The sequence below is a fragment of the Bubalus bubalis genome, chromosome 2 (assembly GCF_019923935.1).
Source record: "Bubalus bubalis isolate 160015118507 breed Murrah chromosome 2, NDDB_SH_1, whole genome shotgun sequence".
Taxonomy (NCBI): domain Eukaryota; kingdom Metazoa; phylum Chordata; class Mammalia; order Artiodactyla; family Bovidae; genus Bubalus; species Bubalus bubalis.
Genome location: NC_059158.1, coordinates 80,064,991 through 80,091,492, shown reverse-complemented (window position 1 = coordinate 80,091,492; position 26,502 = coordinate 80,064,991). Strand labels below are relative to the sequence as shown.

At 43.8% G+C, this 26,502-nt stretch overlaps 1 protein-coding gene and 1 long non-coding RNA gene across 7 annotated transcripts in view; one reads left to right on the top strand and one right to left on the bottom strand.

Moving 5' to 3' along the window:
* STK39 (serine/threonine kinase 39) overlaps positions 1-18,121 on the bottom strand; it is a 315,683-nt gene extending 297,562 nt beyond the window's left edge. For 2 of the 6 annotated variants that reach the window (XM_044934333.2, XM_044934331.2), the window contains exon 1: positions 17,126-17,895. In XM_044934333.2, the coding sequence (XP_044790268.1) occupies positions 17,126-17,312 (187 nt within the window). In that variant the 5' untranslated portion in view covers positions 17,313-17,895. Of the gene's footprint in view, positions 1-12,908; positions 12,946-17,125 lie in introns of those variants that run through there. The other 4 variants (XM_044934337.2, XM_025275591.3, XM_006059958.4 and 1 more) reach the window with 4 other exon arrangements.
* LOC123331066 lies at positions 13,266-14,304 on the top strand. The gene is made up of 2 exons (XR_006547549.1): positions 13,266-13,400; positions 14,216-14,304. It is a non-coding gene; the product is annotated as an uncharacterized LOC123331066 (long non-coding RNA).
* Positions 18,122-26,502: the final 8,381 nt, after the last annotated feature.

Sequence of the window (26,502 nt, the reverse complement as noted above, 5' to 3'; positions counted from 1 at the left end):
ACCCAGGGATCAAACCCACGTCTTCTGCATTGGCAGGCTGATTCTTTACCACAGAGCCACCTGGAAAGTTCCAAAGTTTCACGTTTGACTCTCTGTATGTACCAGATTCTCAAGAAACAAATCACTTTTGCCAAGCAGGTATTAATCTAAGACTAGTTTATTTTTCTTTCTCCAAACAGAGTGTGAAAGTACTGGCAATGCGAAAATGTATCAATTTCCAAAAACATCAATTTATGCTTTTTATCTACAGTCCTGTCCCATTTAAACTTACACTCCTATGGCAAAATTCAAACAGCATCTACTTCTGGGCCATTATGTAATTGGTGATTTTTCCGCCTTTCCACCCACTTGTATTATCCAAACTTTCTATAATGACCATCTATTATTACTTACATGATATTTGGGAACTTTAAAATAAATAAAATTGGAGGTTTGTTGTTGTTGTTTTGTAACTCAGAGGTCTAGGTAATATCCTCTTCTAATGAGAAAAGGGTGTGAGCCAGCCACATTTCCACATATCTTATCCAGTACAGATCTGTCACCCCTTTGGAATGAACAGCAAGCCACTTAATATTTAAATACCTAAAAAGATAACACCAGCCCTCTTTCCACATCTAAAAGCATATAATATCTTATGACAAGGGCTTTTACCAGAAAGACTTTTCAATTTAATAAATGGTATACATGCATACCTCCCATCCTTCTATGATTTCTATTAGTATATGATAAACTAAAGAAAGTGGGCAAATTCTGTTGATAACTATTAATGGGTTTCTAATATTTTTATCCTAATAGGCTGGCAATTCTTTTCTGAAAACTGATTTATAAAACAGGGAGTACAATATCACTGGATTGACTTCAAAGTAAAGAAACTTTCATGATTGTCTAGGCAACAATCTACCTTTAAACTGAGTGATACAGAGAAAACATTATTTTTAGAGCTGTGACAGACCTACTTCACTGACTTCTACGTGGCAGGAGAAATAATTACATATGCATGCAAACAATCTATATTTTTAATGTGGTGCTGCTGAGTTTTAAGAAGGTCAGTCTGGAATAAAATACCTGAAGGCTAAAAAAGGATCAGCATTGCGCGCACACACACACACGTACTTAACCCTCTGCCCTTCAAATGTTACATTAGAATAGATATGTTTAGATTTCTTAGCAAGTTATACATTTCTAAAGCCACTCTTCTTGCCAAAATGAATCTGATGGATGGTTCATACAACATATTAGCTTATGAAACCTGTAGTCAACCACACTAGAACCACCAGGGGGAAGGTAGTCAGGTAATTAGCTCCCCAATCACAAGTAAAAAACAAATGTTCAATGATTGACAAACACTGTGCATTCATCACCCTTGAGCTAAATAAAGCTGTTGTGGTAGACAATTTACAAAAGATGGCAATAAGAATTCCTCCCATCTCCATACACATGTTCCTTTTGCAATGTGATTTAACCATTCTTCCCAGCAAGCAGGGAAATCAACCTCCCTCTGGCCTGAGTCTAAGCTAGCCCTGTGATGTGCTCTGATCAACTGAAAGAGGCACCATGACGCTTCGTGACCACTAAGCCTAAGCCTCAAGGCCCCTGCAGCTCCACTCCAGCAATCCTGGAAAGCAACTACAGCCAAGGGATGAAGTACAGGTGGACTTCCTTGGGAAGGACTCAACGGAAAGAGAGGGCCAGCCACCCACTGGCACCAACCACAACACACACAATGAGGCCATCTTAAAATAGGTAGCCCCAGACCAGCCAGCCACGGACTATCCCTAGGTGAGACCAGCAGAACGGCCCAGTGCAGCCCAAATGGCCAATCCATGGAATTGTAAGCAAATAAAAAGGTCATTATTTTAAGACATTAAGTTTTGGGATGGTTTGTTACACAGTTATACACAACTGATGCAGAGACCGCGAGAATCCACACCTGGAGAACTGAGCCTTTCTGATGGTCAGAGACACCCTTGAAGGCAGAGCTTCAAATGCGGTGCCCAGCCCAGCAAGATACATCCACTGAAACTTTCTGGGAAAAGTTACATTGTCCCCACTTGCCTTGGTCCCTTGCTGAACCCCTGTGAACCTGAACAGTCCCCTGCGTTCTTATTCTCCATTTTATCCACTCCTGCCTGGGTCTGAGGTCTTTTGCTGCCTGTGCTAGTCTTTGCCTTCCAATGATGCCATCTTGCCTCTGGCTTTACAGATCTGGTTTTGGAATCTCACAACCCACCCTCCTCCCCACTGTATGACGCATCCTCTCAGGCCCTCAGCTTTTGCTATTGCTACTCCTGCTTCTAGACAAACAGCTCATTGTAATGGCAAACCACAGTCCTGGATAATCTCATTATTTCTATGAAGTAGTGGTGCAGAATCTATTAAAAAATAATAGTAAACAAAACTGCCTTTAAACAACTAAAAGCACTGTGAAGGCTAGGTTATTTTGTAAGGTTAAATAACGATTCTGATCAGGCTGCAAACTGCTAAAAACAGCCTAGGAAAGACCTTAAGAGCAAATTAATGTCACATCAGAAAATCAGTCTTCTTTCTTCACATGAGGCCTGATGGAAATGGGTAATTTTTGAATTTAAAAATAAAAGATGGCTATAAACAAAAAGTGGACCCCATCCCACTATGTCCCCTTGAAGGAAACTACTTTTTGTGTATATCAGTTCTGATACAATTAATTTTAAAGTTGGTCAGACCTCATAAATATCACCCTTTCACATTTTTGTCATTCCTTTTCTTTCAAGTATAATAGCTCCAAGAGAATATTTCATTTTTAAACAGCTACATACAGCTGAAAACAATGTCAATTTTTTTTTCTTTTTGCCAAGACACACAGTGTACAGGATCTTCCCAATCAGGGGTTGAACCTGGGCGATAGCGGTGAAAACGCAGAGTCCCAACCATGAGGCTACCAGGGAACTCCCAACAATGTCACTCTTAATACAACAGCCTAAATGGACCGTCCCCTGTAAGCGAAGCCAAACAAGCGCCTGACTGCAACTTCTCCCTATCCCAATGACTGCACGGCAGTTACTCTCTTTGCCTTTAAAGACTACATAAGCAAATATATAAGCTACAAAGCTGCCCATTTGCCTATTTCTAGAGGGCTCTAAAGTGTAGGATGTAAAATTATAGCCTTTAAAAAGCCTTGCTGCTTCTATGGAAACAACTGGGAAGATGGCTACAGATGAACTAAGAGGTTCGTTCTCTCTCCGCCCCAGAGATTGTCACTTTTTAAACAACCAAAGAGCATTTATCTTAGTAAAGATAAACAATTTAGTCCTGATCTTGACTTTAAAAAAAATCTGTGCCAAAAAGATCACTATTCTTAAATTTGCCCCAATGATCAAAATTTGAAAATACACAGAGACACTTCCCCTCCTTCTATTTCAGCCACCCATATGCCCAGGAAAGGTGCTACATTAAAAATGTTTCCACAACAGCCCTTGCTGAATGAAGGTCAGGCACTGGATTTAGGACTCCAGAAACTGGAAAGGGCATCTACAAGGAAAGAAATAAAAAAGGATTACATAGTAAAACATTCTCTGTGATTGTCCCGGCCACCCTAGGGACACTAAAGGTGATAAAGTACAAACTGTTCCTGAACTGCCCCAAATTAAACCCAGTTAATCTCCCTACACAGATACTTTCTTCACCCCTCAGTCATTAATTCCCTCTCCTAATAAAGCAGGTGTCCTACCCAAACAGTGGTGATTGAATTTGAATTTCTATTAAGGTTCTGACTTCAATACTGGATGTTTTATTTGCTTTGTGGTATAAAACTTAGACAAAACCATTAAATCCTTTAATCACTCAACTACCAAAATGTTTTAAAGCCAAGGGAAAAAAAAAGGACCATGATTCAGACTCACCATTGAAGTGACTAAAACTGATATAGCTATCATTTTTTGTAAGTGGAGTTAACTTCACAACGTCTTTGTTAATTTCACCAAAAAAAACTATTTACTCAGCTCTTTCTTACTTCATTACCTAAAAGAAGATAAACTGAAGTGATTCTGTCTATGGCATTCAACCCCAAGACTCTGAAGCGATCTCTTGAGGAAATGTAACATTTTGATACTTCTAAAAATACTGGATTTCATTTGGGAGGATTCTGTGTTTACAGTAATCATAAGAACATCCTAAAAGAGTTAAGTGGGTAAGATAAAATTCAAACTTCAAAACTATCTTCCTGCGTCAATGGGGGGATCTGCTCCACCACACACAAAAAAGAGTAACTGTTGTTCTGAAATAACAACCAATGGAGAAGGCAATGGCACCCCACTCCAGTACTCTTGCCTGGAAAATCCCATGGGTGGAGGAGCCTGGTAGGCTGCAGTCCATGGGGTCGCTAAGAGTCGGACACGAATGAGCGACTTCACTTTCACTTTTCACTTTCATGCATTGGAGAAGGAAATGGCAACCCGCTCCAGTGTTCTTGCCTGGAGAATCCCAGGGATGGTAGAGCCTGGTGGGCTGCCGTCTATAGGGTCACACAGAGTCGGACACGACTGAAGCGACTTGGCAGCAGCAGCAGCTTTCTAATAGAGCATATAGTAAAAAAAAATTATTTTAACTGAGGTTAGCATTGTCTGTCTCCTTTCATACTTCTAGGTCAATGGCAATGCTTTGTGTGCCAGCAGGAGGTGGCCTCAGAATATTTACAGCCAACATAAAATTTAGTCAGTTTTTGAACATTTCTGAGAAATTACCATCCAGCACCATCCAGTTTGTGGTCATGGAAATAGTCTGTATCTGCACAATCGAAAAGGTACTTTACTGGATTTGTTTAGTGGCTAAGTCGTGCCTGACAATTTGAGACCCTGTGGACTGTAGCACACCAGGCTCCTCTGTCCATGGATTTTCCAGGCAAGAATACTGGAGTGCATTGCCATTTCCTTCTCCAGAGGATCTCCCCGACTCAGGGATCAAACCTGCATCTCCTGCATTGGCAAGCGGGTTCTTTACCACTAAGCCACCCGGGAAGCCCACTTCACTGGACTGTGCAGGTTTTATAGACCTGAAAGGAACTAAATAAAATACAGTTCCTCAGCTGCACTAGTCACAGTTGGTTACTGATTAAAATGTGGCAAGTGTCACTATAGAACTGTATTTTACTTTATTTTTAAAGATTTTATTTTTAAAGCAGTTTTAGGGTCACAGCAAAATTGAGAGGAAGGCAGAATTTTCCCTGTATACCCCCTGTCCCTTCCTCCATGTGCACAGTGTCCCCCATTATCAACATCCCCCAACCGAGTGGTACATTTGCTACAACTGATGAACTTACATTAATACATCCTTATCATTCAAAGTCCACAGTTTACATTAGGGCTCACTCTCTTTGCTATACATTCTATCACTTCAGTTCAGTTGCTCAGTCGTGTCCGACTCTTTGCAATCCCATGAATTGCAGCACACCAGGCCTCCCTGTCCATCACCAACTCCCGGAGTCCAACCAAACCCATGTCCATTGAGTCAGTGATGCCATCCAGCCATCTCATCCTCTGTCGTCCCCTTCTCCTCCTACCCCCAATCCCTCCCAACATCAGGGTCTTTTCCAATGAGTCAACTCTTCACATGAGGTGGCCAAAGTACTGGAGTTTCAGCTTTAGCATCATTCCTTCCAAAGAAATCCCAGGGCTGATCTCCTTCAGAATGGACAGGATGGACCTCCTTGCAGTCCAACGGACTCTCAACAGTCTTCTCCAACACCACAGTTCAAAAGCACCAATTCTTCGGCGCTCAGCTTTCTTCACAGTCCAACTCTCACATCCATACGTGACCACTGGAAAAACCATAGCCTTGACTAGACCTTTGTTGGCAAAGTAATGTCTCTGCTTTTGAATATGCTATCTAGATTGGTCATAACTTTCCTTCCAAGGAGTAAGTGTCTTTTAATTTCATGGCTGCAATCACCATCTGCAGTGATTTTGGAGCCCAGAAAAATAAAGTCTGACACTGTTTCCACTGTTTCCCCATCTATTTGCCATGAAATGATGGGACCAGATGCCATGATCTTCGTTTTCTGAATGTTGAGCTTTAAGCCAACTTTTTCACTCTCCTCTTTCCTTTTCATCAAGAGGCTCTTTAGTTCCTCTTCACTTTCTGCCATAAGGGTGGTGTCATCTGCATATCTGAGGTTATTGATATTTCTCCCGGCAATCTTAATTCCAGCTTGTGCTTCTTCCAGCCCAGCGTTTCTCATGATGTACTCTGTTTATAAGTTAAATAAGCAGGGTGACAATATACAGCCGTGACGTACTCCTTTTCCTATTTGGAACCAGTCTGTTGTTCCATGTCCTGTTCTAACTGTTGCTTCCTGACCTGCATATAGGTTTCTCAAGAGGCAGGTCAGGTGGTCTGGTATTCCCATCTCTTTCAGAATTTTCCACAGTTTATTGTGATCCACACAGTCAAAAGCTTTGGCATAGTCAATAAAGCAGAGATAGATGTTTTTCTGGAACTCTCTTGCTTTTTCCATGATCCAGTGGATGTTGGCAATTTGATCTCTGGTTCCTCTGCCTTTTCTAAAACCAGCTTGACATTCTGGAAGTTCATGGTTCACATATTGCTGAAGCCTGGCTTGGAGAATTTTGAGCATTACTTTACTAGCGTGTGAGGTGAGTGCAATTGTGCGGTAGTTTGAGCATTCTTTGGCATTGCCTTTCTTTGGGATTGGAATGAAAACTGACCTTTTCCAGTCCTGTGGCCACTGCTGAGTCTTCCAGATTTGCTGGCATATTGAGTGCAGCACTTTCACAGCATCATCTTTTAGGATTTGAAATAACTCAACTGGGATTCCATCACCTCCACTAGCTTTGTTCATAGTGATGCTTTCTAAGGCCTACTTGACTTCACATTCCAGGATGTCTGGCTCTAGGTCAGTGATCACACCATCGTGATTATCTTGGTCGTGAAGATCTTTTTGTACAGTTCTTCTGTGTATTCTTGCCACCTCTTCTTAATATCTTCTGCTCCTGTTAGGTCCAAACCATTTCTGTCTTTTATCAAGCCCATCTTTGCATGAAATGTTCCCTTGGAATCTCTAATTTTCTTGAAGAGATCTCTAGTCTTTCCCATTCTGTTGTTTTCCTCTATTTCTTTGCATTGATTGCTGAGGAAGGCTTTCTTATCTCTCCTTGCTATTCTTTGGAACTCTGCATTCAGATGCTTATATCTTTCCTTTTCTCCTTTGCTTTTCGCTTCTCTTCTTTTCACAGCTATTTGTAAGGCCTCCCCAGACAGCCATTTTGCTTTTTTGCACATAGGTCTGGACAAATGTATAATGACATGGATCCATCATTATGGTATCACACGGAGCAGATTCACCATCCTAAACATCCTCTATGCTCAGCCTCTTCATCCCTTGCCACCCAGAAAATTTATTTAATTTTAATTATTCGAATTGAAATAGCCACATGTGGCTGGTGGTTACCATAGGGGACGGTTCCAAAGTAGACACTGCTGGGAATGTTGTTGCTGCTGATTGTAATAAAGTTATGAGCCTGGCAGCAGGGAAGCTGCCCTGCAGAAGCTCTGCTCCAGCGAATGATGAGCCCTGAAGGATCAATACATCTACTTGCTGCTCCTCAACCTCTTATTTGCCAACACACAGAGACATACACACTCTCACACCTTTCCATGTCACTAACAGGTTCTAACCAATCATTAAAAATATAATGTACTCCAACAACCCAGGCAAAAGATGATGGTTGAAACTATTTTATGTTTATATATCACCTTCATTTACATGTTAAATAAATACGCCCTGGTGAAGAAAGAAATACATATAGAGATCATTTGATCCCCTCTAATGCAATACATCGGAGAAGGCAATGGCACCCCACTCCAGTACTCTTGCCTGGAAAATCCCATGGATGGAGGAGCCTGGTGGGCTGCAGTCCATGGGGTCGCTACGAGTCGGACACGACTGACCTAGTTCACTTTCACTCTTCACTTTCATGCATTGGAGAAGGAAATGGCAACCCACTCCAGTGTTCTTGCCTGGAGAATCCCAGGGACGGGGGAGCCTGGTGGGCTGCCGTCTATGGGGTCGCACAGAGTCGGACACGACTGAAGCGACTTAGCAGCAGCAGCAACAATGCAATGCATAAAATTTTTACTATAACATCTATATGGTAAATATGTTCCCAGATAAATTATATATGTACTTTATTAAAATGGTAGGTATAAAATTCACTGAGTCAATAATATCTCTAACTTCCTCCTTCCCACCAATGAGGGATCAATGTGATGTAAGTGGAAGAAAATACTGAACTGAATAGGAAGAAATGGCCTGAGATTCTAAGAACTTCTGGACCACAGGCAAATTACTTTCAGGCAGGCTGCGAGAATCTTCACTTGTAGAAACAAAGGAACAGGAATGAACTTTCTCTTTGGTTTCCTCCAAAATTAAATTTCATTATTCCCTGGTATTCTTATGTGGTAATTCTTAGGAACTGACCTTAATAAACCAGCACTGACCCAGCAGAAGATGAGATGGTTGGATGGCATCATCAACTCAATGGACATGAGTCTGAGCAAACTCCGAGAGACAGTGAAGGACAGGGAAGCCTGGCATGCTGCAGTCCACGGGGTTACAAAGAGTTGGACACGACTGAGCGACTGAACAACACCAACCAACCTGTGGTTTCTCCCCTGGAGCACTCTCTTCCTCTTCGTCTTTGAGTCAGCCCATAACTGAGAAAGGTGATGGCGACACCCGACAGTTTCAAAGGAAGGGAGGAAGCGAGGGAGGGAGGAAGCAAGGGAGGGAGGGAGGGAGGGAGGACAGACCAAATAATTCAAAGTAAAATGTCAACAACACAAGGCAGACCAAATGCACCAACCCCTGAGTTTAATCCTTTTCAACCCCCAAACAAAACAGAGCAGCAAAGAACATAATTGGAATGCCCCTTATCACAAACCCTGCTACAAACTAATGCTACCTGTTCAAAAACGATCATAAATCTTCTAGGATCTCAACCATCAATAGAGTCATTGTGAGAAGTCTCAAAATCGTCACAGGTCGCTGGCTTCTCAAATACTCCCCTAATGAAGATCTATCCTTCACATGAGAGGAAGTCATCAGGGTCTACTTACCATACTAGTTCTTCTGGTAAATTAGTGACTTAACGCTGGAAACCGGAACTCCATAAATGTCACCAGAGTACACATTTCCACCTAAGGGAAGAACTGAATGAACACCCTCTGGACTAGGCCTCTGACTTACACTAAATGCCACTTCCTTGAAAGAAGTCTGAAAATAAAATATCTTAAAATGATGTTTAAAGTTCTATCTTAAAAAGATGTTTTCCCATGTATCAAAATAAGCAGTTAGTTTAAAAGATCAATTCATCTAATCCCTCAGTGTCCAAGAGTTTATTCCCAAATAACTGTTCAGCAAATAAGAAACGTGAAACACGTCAGCATTTACTCACATCAGATTCCCAAAGTGTTTCTCTAAATCAATTCTGAACTACATGCTTGCCAATCCATTCTCTAAAGGACTGCTTCTTCTCCTCTGTTTCCCAGTTAACCCAAATCTAAAATGCCTTTTTAATTACTATACTCAATTCTTCTTTCATAGCCCGAACTGCAATGAACAGCACATTTGGAAAAAGAAACACCTGAAGCACTCGAATCACTGCGGCCATCTTGGAGCTGTTTGGGGATAATTTAAACAAAACTGTCCTGGAGGAAAATGTAAAACTTCACTTGATTACGTGGAGAGTTTCATTTAATGGGGAAAAAAAAATAACTTTCCCAAAAATACAGCACAGAGGAATTATAACACAGATTAGATTGCTTTGGGCTTACAAGACCTAGCTCCATAGTCTCAGCATGTACCACACCAATCCTATCATCCCCCAGTCCCTTGTCTAAAAAATATAATTCCTGACTTCGTGACAACCTCTGAAAACCACCTGTCCTGATAGTCTGCTGCGGTGTTTCACCCGTATCCCTGATCTTCAACAGTCCTGATTTCTACACAGCAAGAAGCCCCATAGAGCTTCAAGGCTGGGTTATATATAACTACACAAACAGCCAGAGGTCACGGGTACACTCAAGAAAGCAAAGTTTGAGAGCAGAGATGTGCCAGGGCTTCCCCACCCAGCTCTGCAATGCCCGAGTTGTTTTTGTTTTTGTTTTTTTTTAAAAGGGCACCGTTACTGCTCTCTGGATTCTCTAATCCAGACAGGCCACCTCGCAGAACGATGACCTCAGGAGAGCCAGGCCTCTGCCTGCCTACCTGCCCAGCACAGGCAGGTGCAAGTACTCGAAGTGCTTACTCTTGATCTGGGAGGATTAACGAGCTAATTTCTCCAGAGCCCTTTAAGCTGACTGGCCCAAACACAGCGAAATGAGCATCATCATTAACCACAGGCAAGATTAAATCTTCAGGATCCAAGAAGGCTAATATTCAGAAGTGAGGCGATGTTCCTCTTCCAAGGTGGGGGGCAGGGAGTGTTTATCCCTAAAATTCAGACTTTCACCCAGAAAACATTTATCAAATCTTTAGTGGGCGGTATGGGGAGCGGAGGCCAAAGACCTGTCCTCAAGGAGGAGTGACATCTAGCGCCAGGATGGGCAAGGAGGCAATAAGCCGCAAGGGTATGAGGATCACCAGGGATGAAAGGGCCAAGAGAGGAGGCAGAGGGGAAGGAGATTTGGGGGCAGAGGACTGTTTCTGTGAAGAGAAACCATTTATTCCAGGTCTTAAAGGGGAGCCTGGATCTGGGTGGGTTCCATTTATGAACACGCATCAAGGTATACATTTATGATATGTACTCTTCTGTGTGCCTATTATACTTCAGTAAAGGTAATGCTTAAAAGGAGAGACAGAGCTCTCCGTTAAATATATGACAATGGAAGAGAGGTGGAATGGTGTTGCAGGCAGAGAGAAAACTTGCCTCGAAGGGGCTGGGAAAGCAGAAAGCATTTCAGCAGCTGTAAAACATTCCCCCTGGCTGGGAGTCTGTCCTGAGAACTGCAATGACAAAGGTGGGGGGCACTGAATGGAAGGCAAAAGACAATTCCAGAAGGCCTTACACACCTGCTCGGAGTTCATCCTGAGCATCATGGAAGAGCCACTTTTAAAAAGGTCTAAGTCTGGTGGTAACTGATAAAAATTTGGGTATCACTTTGGTAGCAATGCTTACTAGAGCTGGAAGCAAGGCTGCAGACAAGAAACATGGTTATGAAGAGATTACAGTCACTCAAGTAACAACTGAGAGAGGCCTGAACTGAACCAACGATGACCAAGAGGAAGAACGAGAGAAGCCTCAAAGACAGGATCCAAAATGCTGAATACCAATCAGATGCAGGAGACGGAGGAAGCCAGGAAAGGGTGGGATGAGCAGCACGTTTCTGCTTCATACTCGAGGGTCTTCAGGAAGATGGAGAATGTAGAAGGAACAGGATTAGGACTGAAGCAAAGGTGGAGGGTTAGTGAGTTTCACTGTATGAGGTTCTGTGAAGTATCTACAAAAAGACGTTTGAAAGGGAGCTCTGACACCAGTCCAAAGACCAGGCAGGCCCTGGGCATTTTAGGCTGCGGTTAAAGCCTCAGAGCCACCGAGAAGTGGATCCTGGAGCAGGCACAGTCAGGGAAGTAGGAGGAGAAATGGTAGGTGGCGTCAACTCCTGCAGAGAGAGGGAGAGAGGGAAGCCCTGCGGTGTCACTGGCTGCAGTCACAGAAAGCCATGGTGATCATGGAGATTTCAACTTTGGCTTCTTAGCAAGGGGGTAGAGGCCAGATATAAGTAAGCAGTGGAAGGGAGGTTCTCCACTGGGAAGGGAAGGAAAGAGATAAGGCAGGTGCTAGAGGAGGGAGTAGTGAAAGTGTTCTGTTTTGTTCTCCTTTGCTGTGAAACTGTTAAGAGGGAGACTTGAGAGTATTTATAAGTGGCGGGAAGGGCAGCGAGGCAAGGAAGGAGACAGGGGAGCCACAGTGATGACCTGATCTGCAGACAAATGCCCTCTGCCTTGCTGGGGCGCAGAGGGATGATTTCTTTGAGTCAGCAGCATTTCCTGCCAGCGCGGCAGCCTCCAGAGGTGGGGGAAAAGTGCAGTCTGAGCAGGTTGCTCATGAAGCCCTTTGAGCCGGGCCTTTCCTCCACCAATCTTCCTGCAGGATGCCCTTAACACTTGTCAAAGAGCCATCTGGCACCCGAAACCCTGAGCTGTCCGATTCCACAGGTCTCTGCAGCTTCCTCCCCGCAGGGCCCTCGGGCTCCCCAGCCAGCCGCCCACCGGAAGGCGGGGACTCGAGAGCCAACTCTCCTGGGCAGAGAAACTCCAAGATGCTCCAGAGTCTGGGCAGGATTCTCTCCCGGTAACACGGATCTGATCAGCCGGCGCAGCCTGCAACAGTTGCAGGCTCAGACTCCCGGAAAGCTCGCCCTGAGCCAGGCACTGTTCTAAGTGCTCCGCAGTCAAACCCTACTGTTACCATCTCCAGGTCCTGAATGAGGATACCAAGTGCAGACACCTCTAAGCAAGTTGGCTTGAAATCACATGGCCAGCAACTGCCATTGCCTGGCCATGAAACAGACCAGACCGCCCGACTGGAGAGTCCACCACGTTTCAAGTCACTCTCCACACCATCAAAAATGTGGTACACAAGAGACTACAATAGATGGAAGGAAATCATGTTACTGGTCACAAATCCAATGCATAAATAAAGCAAATACTATGGAAATTCTACCATGCATTTCTCTTAACCTAGAGATTTTTCGTACATGCTAGTTTGAACAGCACTTTTAAAAGCATTTCTGCTGTCAATGTAATTAACACCGCTGAAATGTACACTTAGATAACAGTAAATCTCATGTTACGTATATTTCATCGCAATAATGAAAAAACACGAGGAGAGTTCTATATACATTATTCTCCTTACCAAGAAGAAAAAAAAGTGACATGATATGAAAACCGAAACCCCTGCACGAAGCTAAGCATCTCAAGACTCTTTTAGTTAAAAAAAAAAAAAATTAACAACTGACAGCAGTGGCAAAGCAGCCCGGTTTATAAGTCTGGGAGATTAGAATGCGGGCACTCAGTGCTCCATGCCTCTGAGGTCCCTGGCAAACAAGTGTGACCCAGTGTAGCTCCACCGTCCTCATGATGCTTCAAACACCTATAAAACCAGTTCTAAACCCTAAACCGTAGAGCTCCACAGAACTTCCAAGAGCACAGAGCAGGATTGCTCTCGGCTGCTGCTGCTTAAAGACCTGGCCAGTTGCCTGTTACCTGAACCTGGGGAAGTGCACGGGAATGGTTAAACAAAGCCCCTGGGAGAGAAAGAAACCAGAGTACTGGAGAAGCCCTCTGTCAAACTACAGTTAGGAGACTAGAAACGAAATTCTTTTTGTTGACAAGGACCAGAAATGAAGTAGGTGGCCCTTGCGGATGATTCCAAGTGACTGTCTAGGATGAAAGTGAAGCAATGCTTAGAAATAAGGTGCAAAACTACAGAAAGCCTCATACTGCAAAAAAACTAAGAAAAATCAAACATGTTCTGAGGCCTAAGTCTATTTAGTGTTTTTCACAGGAAAACCAACAAAGATTCCAGCCTCTGCTGAAATTATCTGAGTCAAATACAGAAACTGATACTGCACTGACTACAAGTTTTTGACAGGAAAGTTCCTTGAGGCTGTTCAATCGATTAAGGATACCCAAGTCAACATTTTCATGATTCATCTTTTGTTCTTTGTTTAGCAAACTGAAGTGATAATACTAATACCACCAACAAATAAACTAATTTTTCAATTGGCATATCTTTGGGTGCCCCATATACTTCTAAAGAAAGAATCTGAGGAGAGTGAGATGGGGGTAGTTGGGGGTGGTGAGGAACAAAGACTAATGAGGCTGAAGGGTATTAAACAGGCTAGAACACCTTCCAAGAGCAGTTACTTCTCCATAGGAGACAGAAATATTTGAAATCTACTGATGGCTAAAACAAGGAATTTAATCATTTTACAACATAGTTAACCTCTCTCTATAAACCTCTCTCCAACAGATTTTGCATCATTTCCAGGTTGCCCATAACCTTTTGAACCAGATTACCATTACAAATTCTCCACTGATCTTTTATCACGCAAGAACAAAATAACAAAGAGAAAAGTTTATTTTTAGACTTGCAAAATCCTGTGTTTATTCTTCTAAAACAGAAATCAAACAACTGAACCTGCTTTGTTTGGATTTCAGTAAACCTCTTCTCTCCTAATCTTGAGGCCCTAACCTCTGCCAGAAGGAAAAGAAGAAAAAGTGCTCCATGCCACGCTGGAGAGTTAAAACACCTGGCCTCCCCTGGCCTTCTGCTCAGGCACATCTGAGCCTCCTCCTGCTCACGGTTCACACTGCTGGGGTCCCATCATATGTCACCTGCCTTGTGGCCCCAAGAGGCCAAGGCTGTCCACCTGCGTTCACACTGAAACTGGCTCCATGTTTAAACTACAAACTTCTGCGTGTAATGTTTAAGCAGAAGTGCTTAACCGCAAGTTCACTCATTACTTAACTAGCATTAAACACTAAATGGAAATGGGTGTGTAATTCCCTACAACATTAAGCCCTTGGAAAACCCTACTCCAGCAATGTGACTTTTCAATCACAAGGCCACCACACAGACCGTCTCTTTCAATTGGAAAAATATGAGATAATTTTAAATGTAGGAAAACTCTTCCTGCAGTGTGAATATACAAAAATCAGCGTAGAATAAGCAGGCATTTCTGCTGGAAAATTCCTTAGGTAAATTTTTTTTATATGCAATTGACCAACTGTAATTAACAATGCTGCTACTGCAAGCAGAAAGAAGCCCTGAAATCAATCCCTTCTCTTTAATTAAACTAAGATTTTATTCATTTCAGTTCGTAAAACTGGTCAACTCAAAACATTGCTTTCAAAAGACAAGCATATGTCTTCCATATTGCAAACTTGCATACTGACCCTAATAATTGACAAAAATAAGCCTAGAAATTGATTATAAGTAAATGCTGGTCCTAGACCCTATGGAAACATGTGGCAGGTTACCATCAATTAACTTTTATGGACCATCCCTATGTACTGGAGTCAGAGGGATAAATAAGACCCTAAAGGAGTTCACAGCTGACAAAGAAAAGCAGCAATGGAAATAATCAAGCAACTTATAAACTTATTCAGACATCAAAATTCAGCTCAGATGTCTTCTGCAGAATACCCTGCTTCCTTATTTCTCCAAGCAAGCAGTTAGTCCCTCCTTTATGCTCCACCAGTACTCACTGGTGACATCCTATAGAATCAATTTCTTAAACTTGGGAAGCCCTGAGGGCAAGGACCATTTAATTCATTTCTAAACGCAAAAACCTAGCACAATGCTTGGGAAAGAGTAGGCCTTTAGATTTTGTTGCGCAAATAAAAACTATGGGATTACATGCTGTGAGCCGTGTAAAAAAAGGAGCAGAAAAAGCCACCATACTTTGCCTTGGAAGAAGCAGAAGGCGTCTCAAGAACATTCATCGCAAGCTGAGTGAGATTAACTACAAAGATGGGCACTTAGAGAAGAGCCTGTGAAAGACAGCAAGGAGTGGAAGGCCAGGTGTATCCCAGGACAGCTGACTATTCAGTGGGCAACCCGTGCAATCAGAATATCGGTGGGGGTAAGTAGGTTGAGAGCAGACGGTAAAACTGGGAAGACGAAGGGGCTTAGCTAGCGAGTGAAAGGAGTTTTCACTGAACAGGCTTTAAAACCCCCTTGAAGATACATAATTCATGCAGGGACAGGAAGACATACTACGAGAGTCTTTGGCAAAAAGTTATAAAAGGCCTGAGTTTTCGAAGAATTTTGCTTTCATATGCTAGGTTACTGTTCTGCCCATCATTTGTCTATTTATTTCAGTCTATGCTATGTTCCATTCCTACAGTAGCAGGTGATAAAGGGTAAACACCTAATGAAATTCTTATTGCCGGTTTTAATTTTTTAAAGGAAGGGAGGGAGGGCCGCATTCTTTACAGTGAAAAGGGGGAAAAGTTTAAAATAAATATCCTGAATTCCTTTTTCATCATGTACTTCAACATCAAGATATGAGAAGGCAGCATCCCATCCCACCGCCAATAATGAGGGCCCGCTTTATCTGGAGGGTGCCCTAACTGGGTTTAACAAGCCTCTCAGACGAGATGATCCAACAACGGTCAACACAAATCTGGTCCTTCACGTTCTTGGCCCAGGGAAAAGTAACGGCGGCTTCCTGCCATTCGACTTTGCCAGGTTTTTTAAAATCTAAGATAAGGGGATATTGGTGAGCCAACTAGAAGGCACCGACAGGCAAGCAGCAGGTCACCGAGAGCCTCGGCTTTCGCTCATGCAGTTCGGCCCTGGACCAGAGGGGAAGCATCGGCCCAACACGGGGCAGGAGGCCAGGGCGCCTTCTTTCTCCCGGCGACCGGGCTGGGCAGCAGGCGGCGCACCCGGGCACCAAGAGGCGGGTACCCGGGCGCGCCGGGCGGCGCGAAAAGCCAGGCTGCAAGGCGGGCGTGGAGCTGGGGCTGTCAGGAAGGGAGGCCAGCATCCTCCCTGGCCTCAGGAAAGAACCTGGGCCCCCGGAACTCCTACGTAGTCCGGTTACCCATGGCGAGAGGTTGCTGATGGGAGGCAGTGGTGCGGAGCTAAGAGAGCAGAGGCGCGGCTGCGCCGGTTGAGTCCCCCTGGACGCGGCCCCCCGGCGCGGCGCGGGGGCGCTGGAAGACCAGGGCGGCGCCCCCGCAACCCCACCCCGACCGCGGCTGCCTGCTCGCGCGGCCACCGACCACAGGCTGCGGGCCCGGCACGCGGGAGGAGGGAGATGCGGCGGCGTTGCCGGGTCCCCAGCTCCGCTGCCCCAGCGATCGGGGAGATAAAAGTTTGCAGCATGCGGCTCGTCTGCAGTGCGAGTCACATCCGCCGCGCCACCTCCTGCAGCACCCGCGCTCACCGAACGAATGAAAAAAAAAAAAAAAAAAAAAAAAAAAACTGTTGAGGCCGGTAGGCCCAGAAGCCGACCGCTCTGCCTCCAGGGCGTGCATGCAGACAAGCCCAGCATCCCGCGTACCCTGCCGCGCCTCCCGCCCGGCCTGGACCGGCCCCGCCGCGCCCGCCGCACTGACCGATAACCTCCTGCAGCTCGTACGCGTCCCTGCAGATGGGCCAGCCGATCGACTGCGCGGGCGGAGCCGTGGCCACGGGAGCCACCGGAGCCGGCGCTGCTGTCGCTGTCGCCGGGGCCGCCGCTGTCACCGGGGCCGCCTGCTGGGGCTGCTGGACGTGCACGGGCGAGCCGCTCGGCTCCGCCATGATGCTGCCGGAGGAGACCGGGAGGACGCGTCAGCCGGCGGACGACCTTCCACTTGAAACTTCCCTTCCCTCGCCACCGACACCTCTCGGCCGGCGCACGCCCTCCGCGCCCGCCGCCGCAGCCGCCGGAGCCAGCCACGAGGGGAGGGAGCGAGGGAGGCCGAGCCGGGCGGAGGGAGGAGGCAGCGCCGGCGGAGGCGGGGAGGGGAGGAGGCGGCCCGGTCGCCGCGCTCGCCGCGCGCCCCAAGCCTCGCGCGCGCAGTTCTCTGCCTCCGCGAGGGGAACCGCCGCCCCGCCGCCCCTCCCGCCTAACTCGCTGCCGGGAAGTTTCCACGAGGAGAGCGAGGCCGGGTGGGCTGGCGTTCGGGACCCGCGTCCCTCGCCCCTCACTCCCTGCTTTCCCTGAGCCTTCGCCCCAGACAATCGGGCTCTCCGGAAGATGTCCCTTGGGGACCCCGAGGGCGGGGTCGTTGAACCGCCGCCAGGTTCTCAGATTCAGAAAGTCTCCCCAAGTGAAGAGAACCTGAAGTTCATTTACAAGTTAGCGAGTGAGCCACCTACACGCCGGCCGTTTGTAGGGCGCCGGTTAAAAAATAACTCGAGTTGTAACTTTCCGGCGCCCTACCTGCCAATAACCCTTTCCCCACCTTGCCTAATCTAATCGCAGACCTTCTGGTTTTTTTCATAGTGAAACGTGATGCCTTAGGTCTCTGGCTGTTCACAGACTTCATTAGTTCCAAGCCGCTTGGATCCCAGGGAGGTGATGTAAGGGCCTAAAAAGTTAGAATAAGTGTAAGAGATTTGAACTCTGAATCTCAAATTTTAGACCCTTAATAACAAAGCTACGCTAACCCGATAGGCCAAGAGATAGCAGGCATTTCTTTTACAGAGCATAACTGGGTGTCAAAGAATGTACCGCAGCACAAGCTGCGTTGAAAACTTAATTGCTGCTTTTTCAACGCTCCTAAAATTACCTCATCCTTAAAACTGCTGTGGTATAACCATAGGGCTTCCTAATTATAGGTGTCATATTTAACACTGAGTGTTCTCTGTGTTCCCCCTGGTAGAGATGACCAGGATTTGCACCATCCTTTTCTTAAGCTGAAACGGTGCAGTGACCCAATGGTCATAATGGTCATTGGGCCAAAATTATCGTGTGTAGTTGTGATGAGAACTACTGGATAAGAAAAATGAGCTTTTTTTTTTTTTTTTTTTAAAGAAAACAGAAAGATCATGATACTTTGTCTCCTGTTTACATATAAAAATCTCCTTAAAACTTTTTAACAGATAATTCAGATGAAACCCAGAAATTCATTAGGAGAAATGTCACAAGTTCTAATCAAAATATTGATGGAAACTGAACATGAGTATGCTTAGTCTCTCACAGCATGATGCAACAGTTGGGGTAAAGGGGATTCGGTGCTTTGGTCTACACACAGAGCTGTATGCTGAACAAAGAAGCTGTACATTGTTTTATGAAGGGATGTTCCAAAGCGGTGTGTTGATTTTAATGTCTGTCAGGAAACAGACAACTTCATGAACAATTAAATTCTAGCCTTTGATGTTTTAAGCGGGGGAATAAGAGGGAACAGGAATGCTCTAACTGTTCACCTCTCCAAGTGCTGTTCCCTACCTGAAGAACTTTTAAGGACTGTTTTTAAGGAAAAAGAAAAGTGCTTAAATGAATATGAATTCCATTTTATCATATTAATTTTTACTTTGACTTTCGAACCATGAAGGCCGGGAAACTCTGAAGGCCAGGAAAGTTCTTGGAACTTAGTAAGAAAATACAATGCTGTCAAGACTAATAGCACAGATTTGAATCAAACGCATGTTGCTTCAGTTCAGTTCAGTTCAGTCGCTCAGTCGTGTCCAACTCTTTACGACCCCATGAATCGCAGCACGCCAGGCCTCCCTGTCCATCACCAACTCCCGGAGTTCACTCAGACTCAAGTCCATCAAGTCAGTGATGCCATCCAGCCATCTCATCCTCTGTCGTCCCCTTCTCCTCCTGCCCCCAATCCCTCCCAGCATCAGAGTCTTTTCCATTGAGTCAACTCTTCTTTGCTTAGTTTCTCACAAAGAACAAGGTTCTGTAGTCATATACCAGATATCTGTACCGAGCTGACTACTTTCCACATGGCTCCCAGGAAGATGACTTGAAAGAACTGATGATTCAATGCAGACCCATCACTATTACCAGTAAGTCAGTCTGAAGAAGAATGTTTACTATCAGTGGCCTTTGGCATCATTTTTATATAGGAAGAACAGAGCATGATTTATAGTTTTAACTTAAAGAAGCACTGGATTAGAATTTTAAGTTAATGTTTCCATAAACAACTGAGTAAAGTGGCACTTAAAACTTGGAAATATGTGTATTTAAAAAGTATTCAACTGATATGCAATTTTCCCTCAAATCCCATTTCTAAATTTAAACTGAAAGATGACAGGGGAGGAAGCCTTTAAAATATAAACAAGGTTCATTTCAGTACATAAAGAATACGTTCAGTCAGAGACTGTAAAACATTAGAAAAAAATAAAGAGGCTAAACTTTGTCAAGTGTTTACATCTACCTCAGTATATGTCTGGGTATATTAACTTCAGCACTTCAAATATTTTGTGCCAGATATTCTCTGTGTTGTAGAGGTCTGTTCTGGCCTCAACTCACTAGATGCCGTAGCACCTCACTCTCAAGTCATGACTATCAAAAAGGTCTTCTCTCAGTTGAGCCCGACTCTTTTGCAGCCCCATGGACTGTAGTCCGCCAGACTTCTCTGTCCATAGGATTTCCCAGGCAAGAATACTGGGGTAGGTTGCCATTTCCTTCTCCAGGGGATCTTCCTGTCCCGACCCAGGGATCAAGCCTACAGTTGCAGGTGAATACTTTTATCTCTGAGCCCTCAGGGAAGCCCAAAAAGGTCTCCAGACATAGCCAAATGTCCTCCGAACAGCAAATCACTGCTTTAGGTAAATTGAATATACAAAATTATCCTTTTATAAACAGATAATTGCAGTAGTTATTTGCTTTACAAAGAACTTAAGATTTAGTTATTCATAAAACCTGAAGATCACAATATGCTACCCCAACATATATGACACTTTGGCATAAGAATTATTTTGAGCTAAAACCAATTAAGAAACAATACAGGACATAAATTTCCCTTTTGTAAATGAAATTTCCACTTATAAAGGAAATTTCCATTTGCAAAGGTGCCCCCTCTGCCATACCAGGAAGAGAAGAACAACTCTTATCATGGAGATGGTGTTGAGATGAGTCTGCACAGTTTCTTGTCTACCATTTGTTTCTCCCATACATTTCCTAGTTACCTTCCTACAACTTGCCCCCGACACCAGAAGCCCAAACTCCCTTTTCCTTGTCCAGTCACTTCTCCATAATTTATCACCCTTTGTTAAAATGGTATATAAGTTCCGAATTCTAACCACCTCCTTTCACTCAATGCTGCTGCTGCTGCTAAGTTGCTTCAGTCGTGTTCGACTCTGTTAACCACTGAGTATTCCTGCACAACTATGCATTTCACATGCAAATAAACTTTGTTTTTTTCCTCTTGCTAATCTGTCTTTTGTCAGTTTAATGCACAGGCCTCCAGTTATTAAACTTGAGAAGTTAGAGGAAAGTTTTTCCTCCTGTACAACCTTTTGAATACCTAAAAGATGTGTAGTGTAATGGCCAAGACCTTGAAGAAAGAATGTGCCAGATTCAAATCTTACCATTACCATCCTTTTTTTTATAATGTCCAACTTTGGACTGACTTTAACTCTCTGAGTCTCTGTCCTCATTCACAAAAGTAACATCATAATTTTGACATGGGTTTTAAAACATGATTTATATGTAAACAATTTAACATAATAGCTGACACATAGTAAATATTCAATAAAAAGAAAACCCTCAATATCATCTTTTTTTTTTTTTTTGGCCTCACAGCATAGCATGCAGGATCTTAGTTCCCCGACCAGGGATAGAACCCTTGCCCCCTGCAGTGGAAGTGCAGAGTCTTAACCACTGGACTGCCAGGGAAGTTCCATCATCATCATTATTCTTACCTGCCAAGATTTGTAATAAAACATAGAAGAGAAAGATTTACAATAATGACGACCATGAACTGTACAGAATTCTCCCTGTGTATGTTAGTTGCTCAGTCATGTCCTACTCTTTGCGACTCCATGGACTATAGCCCATCAGGCTCCTCTATCCATGAAATTCTGTAGGCAAGAATACTGGAATGGGTTGCCATTTTCTTCTCCAGAGGATCTTCCCGACCCAGGGATTGAACCTGTGTCTCCTGCATTATAGGCAGATTCTTTGCCATTTGAGCCACCAGGGAAGACCAAAAGCATTCCGAGGGCGGGCACTTTTGTTCCTTTGGTTCATTGCTGTATCCCAGTGCCTGGAATAACATCTGGTACAGAACATACTCAGTAAGTATTTGTTGAATGAATATAACACTTTCAAAATGGATAAAAACATGCTTTTAAGCATCTAATGAGTCAGCCATGTCAAGGGTGGATTGGATGGGAGGAAACTGGAGGCGGAGAGACCTATTTGGAAGCCACTGAAATAGTCAACTTAGAGAAATGTATATGTGAATAAAGTCATGATATTGAGGATAATGATGAGGGGGTAGATTTAAGAATTATTTAAGGAACAGAAAAATGGAACTTGATGACAGATGAGATTCCTTTAAAAGTAAAATTTCCCAAATGCATTAAAAAAGTAGATGTATACAAGTACAATTTCTAAAGTGTTTTAGAAATACTTCTTTTGAAGGAATGAGAGGCTCTCTCGATTGACAGATGGTCTTTCTCCCATGGCTAACATATCGTCTATTGGAAAGTCACTCCTATTGCATGGTGGGCAAAAGCCAGATATTCTTGGGTATGAAGAATATCTATCACCATATTTCCCATCTCCAACTCTTTTTATAATTCCTGTATTAGTAACTATGTTTGAGGGGAAAGTTGTAAAATAGTTGAATTTTTATTTCATCAGTTGCTTCCAAAGACAGGGATCCAGTGTTTTTTGAGTTAGGGTAATGGCAGGGCATAGGAGCAAAGTTTAAGTCTATAATAGCTGGATTTACCGGAGAAGGCAATGGCACCCCACTCCAGTACTCATGCCTGGGAAATCCCATGGGTGGAGGAGCCTGGTAGGCTGCAGTCCATGGGGTCGCTAAGAGTCGGACAGGACTGAGCGACTTCACTTTCACTTTTCACTTTCACGCATTGGAGAAGGAAATGGCAACCCACTCCAGTATTCTTGCCTGGAAAATCCCAGGGATGGGGGAGCCTGGTGGGCTGCCATCTATGCGGTCGCACAGAGTCGGACACGACTGAAGCGACTTAGCAGCAGCAGCAGCAGCAGCTGGGTTCACATACTTGATCTGTACTTACCAGCTGGTGGCTTAGACCCCCTGAGCTTCTCTTTTCTTCAAAGGTATAATTCTCCCAGAATGACTGGGTTGCAGTAAGGATGAAATGAGTTGGTATGTGTAATACACCTTACCCACAGGACACTCTTTAGTAGTATAGTAATGGTTCCAGAACTTCCTCCCAGGAGGGACTCAAGGGTGATGGTCTCAGGGAGATGTGGCTCTTATTGATTGAAATACATCACCCCAAAAGGTGTGTCAATGGCCCAAATCCCAATATTTGCAGACCCTTATCTGCAAATAGGGTCTTGACAAGTTAAGATTAGGTCAAAATAGAGCAGCTGAGCCTATTGCCATGACTGGCATCCATACAAGAAGAGGAAATTTGGACCCAGGGACACAGACACACCCAGGAAGAATGCCGTGTGAGGAGGGAGGCAGAAATTGGAGTGACATGTCAAGGAATGCCAAAGATTGCCAACAGCAACCAGAAGCTAGCAGAAAGGCATGGAGCAGGTTCTCCCTCAGGAACCAACCCTGTTAACACCTTGATTTTGGACTTCTTAGCTTACAGGCTGCGAATCAATTTCTGTTGTTTTACTCCACTCAGTTTGTGGTACTTTGTTACAGCAGCCCTAGGGAACTAATACAGTGGGATTGTGGAATTCATTCTTTAGTCCATTATGTTTGATCTGGACCAACTTTAGCAGCGAGCACCAACAGAAATAGTCACTCCTTTGCAGCCATCACTCTAACCAAAGCCCTGGACTTTATACTACAACTTGGGGGAGGGGGTGGTTTGGGGTTTTGTTGTTTTTTGGGGTGTCGGGGGGGTTGTTTGTTTTATTGTTTGGTTGTTTTGTGTGGGTTTTTTGGTGGGGGTGTTTTTTGGTATTTTGGTTGTTGTAACATTTTGATTGTTTTTGTTTGTTTGTTTGTTTCTTTTTGCCACACTGGGAGGCATGTGGGATCTTAGTTCACTGAACAGGGATAGAACCCATGCCCCTGGTATTGGAAGCATGGAGTCTTAACCACTGAACTACCAGGGAAGTCCCTATAAGTTGTTTTTAATATAATTTTAAGTAAAAAAAAAATAGCAGAGTAAATATCTAAATGAGTTTTCAGCAGAGATGTCAAATAGCCATTTAAAAAAATGCATTTGAGAACATATGAACCTTTCCAACTTTGAAGACCAAGGCATCCTATACTTAGCATACCCATAGAGATGTCATGTGCTTGCCACTGACACAGCTGATGTTCTCAAAGTCCAGAGCCAGTGTGATCCAATTTTATTAGATTAATGTGATTTAGTGTTAAGGGGTCATTGGTTCCTATTTCCCAACTATAATGGAAAGAAAAGCTTAAATCTATATTAGCTGAATTATTACAGACATTGCTTTCAAAATTCGTGTGATTTAAGGTATTAAACTTACATGAATTATAATGTCCAGACACGTGTTTTCATTTATTTCCCAACCCACTGTTGAAACTTTCTATTCATTTTATGTTACAGACAAAATTGCAATGGGGACAGTTAATGCCTCCTTACTTATCTCAGAGGTTTCTGACCATGATTTGGGCCCTCAAAGAGAGTAGCCCTACTCTATCCACTGGGGAAGACCTCCCTCCATATTTAGCAAGGCTTGCCCTTTGCTAAAACATCTAAAGGCATTATAGTAAATCTGTGTGGCATATATATATATATGTTTTTTATGATGTAATCTGTCTAAAAGCTGATAGTCTTATTCCAGGCAGACTGACATAAAAATGTAATTAAAAGCAATTTGATTCTTTATTGCTCTCTACAATGAATCCCATTCATTACACAAAACAGCATTTTCTGAAAAAATTCGCTCAGCCCTTCTCAGCTTTAAATTTTTCCAAACGCCAAGGCTCTCTTTTCCCCTCTATTAAAAAATCTTCCCACCAAAACTATCCACAAACCCTGAATACTCTTTCATCTCTGCCTCTCTTGCCTCAGGGCTAGATTCAGATCTTTATCAGGAGAGGCACCTTGAGTCACCTGTATTCTGAAAAACAAAGGAAGGTCAGGGGCTGCCCTGGCTTATAAGGGGTTTGAAGTAAAACACTTAATAATGAACGTATTAATTTTCTTTCATTCAGTAAACACATTTTAGGGACTATAATTTTCATGACACTTTGCCAAATGCTTTAGAAAAATAAAAGACAAAACTTTCTCAGCCCTTAAGAATCATATAACCCATACAATCCCATTTTATCCAGTGTCCAATCTTCCAGCATCCCAGCTGCCCACAAGTTACTGAAACATGTAAACAACACTTAAAATAAGGAGAATAGCCCAAACCACAAGTCACAGAGATGTAATATGATGGGTTGATTTCTTGATCAAAATAAATCACTTCTATTACCGTTGACTGGAAAAGTCTAAAAGGCAAAAACAAAGAACCCATGCCCTACTGGCACTAAAGTCAAGAATTCTAAGAGAAATGGCAGGAAATAGCAAGAAAATAAAAACGAAAACTTAGGATTTCCCTGGTGGTCCAGGCTAAGATGCTGTGCTCCCAATGCAGGGGGCCTGGGTTCGATCCCTGGTCAGTCAAATAAATAAATACAATAAACTGAAAATCAGACAAAAGAGGGGAATTCCCTGGTGGTCAAGCACTTAGGACTCAGCACTTTCACTGCCATGACCTGGGTTCAATCCTTGACCTGGGAGCTAAGATCCCACAAGCCATGCGTGATTTAAAAAAAAAAAAGACAAAACAAATAGAGAGCAGAAGAGATGGATATTAGAGGCAGCTAGAGAGGTAGCCTGGTAGGCTCCAGTCCATGGGGTCGCTAAGAGTCGGGCACGACTGAGCAACTTCACTTTCACTTTTCACTTTCATGCATTGGAGAAGGAAATGGCAACCCACTCCAGTATTCTTGCCTGGAGAATTCCAGAGACAGAGGAGCCTGGTGGGCTGCCATCTATGGGGTCACACAGAGTCGGACACGACTGAAGCGACTTAGCAGCAGCAGCAGCAGAGACGTAGATGCTTTTGCTATTAAGCAGTTAGGTGAAGATGCAGAAATGGCCTTGAAGAAAGCAAAGAATCATAAGGAAAGGAAGTTCAGTGTCAGGGCCAGACCTGAATCCAAGGAGACACAGTCCAGGTGCAAGCACATATGTCTACACAGTGTGAGCAGCGGGACGGTGTCACACCGACCAGCGCTGGCCCAGCCCGGCATGCTGGCATGCCAGAAAGCTCTCCCAGGGTTGCCAGATCTTCCGGCTGCTTTAGGAGAAGCCAACAGATCTCATGCAACGATTTCATGCAAAATTTTTCCATTTTTAAATATTGGCCTGACTTGATAAAATACTGCACAGAATCTGATACCATATACATAATGTTTTAAAACAAGAAATGCTAAACACACTCTTTAATAAATACATAGTGAAACATGGATCTGAATGATAAACAAGGATAGAGGTTATCCCTGGAGAGGACTGGGAGGGGAGAGGCATGCAAAGGGGTTCTATAGCATCTGCAATGTTTTATTGCTTTAATAAAAATCTGTAATAAGTATAGCAACAGGAAAAGATTTGTTAGACTAGATGGTATGTCCATGAGTTTCAACTCTGGACTATTATATTATATCACTATTATATTAGTGACCCTAGTGTTCCATACGTTTGAAATATTTCACCATTATAAAACAATAATACTGCACAGGCCAAACAGTTTTAGTCCACGCCACACCAGTGGAGCAGAGTTTTGCACATCTGCATAGCACGATTGCAAAGGCATACAGCCCACACTCAGGTTAGAGTAGGCCGA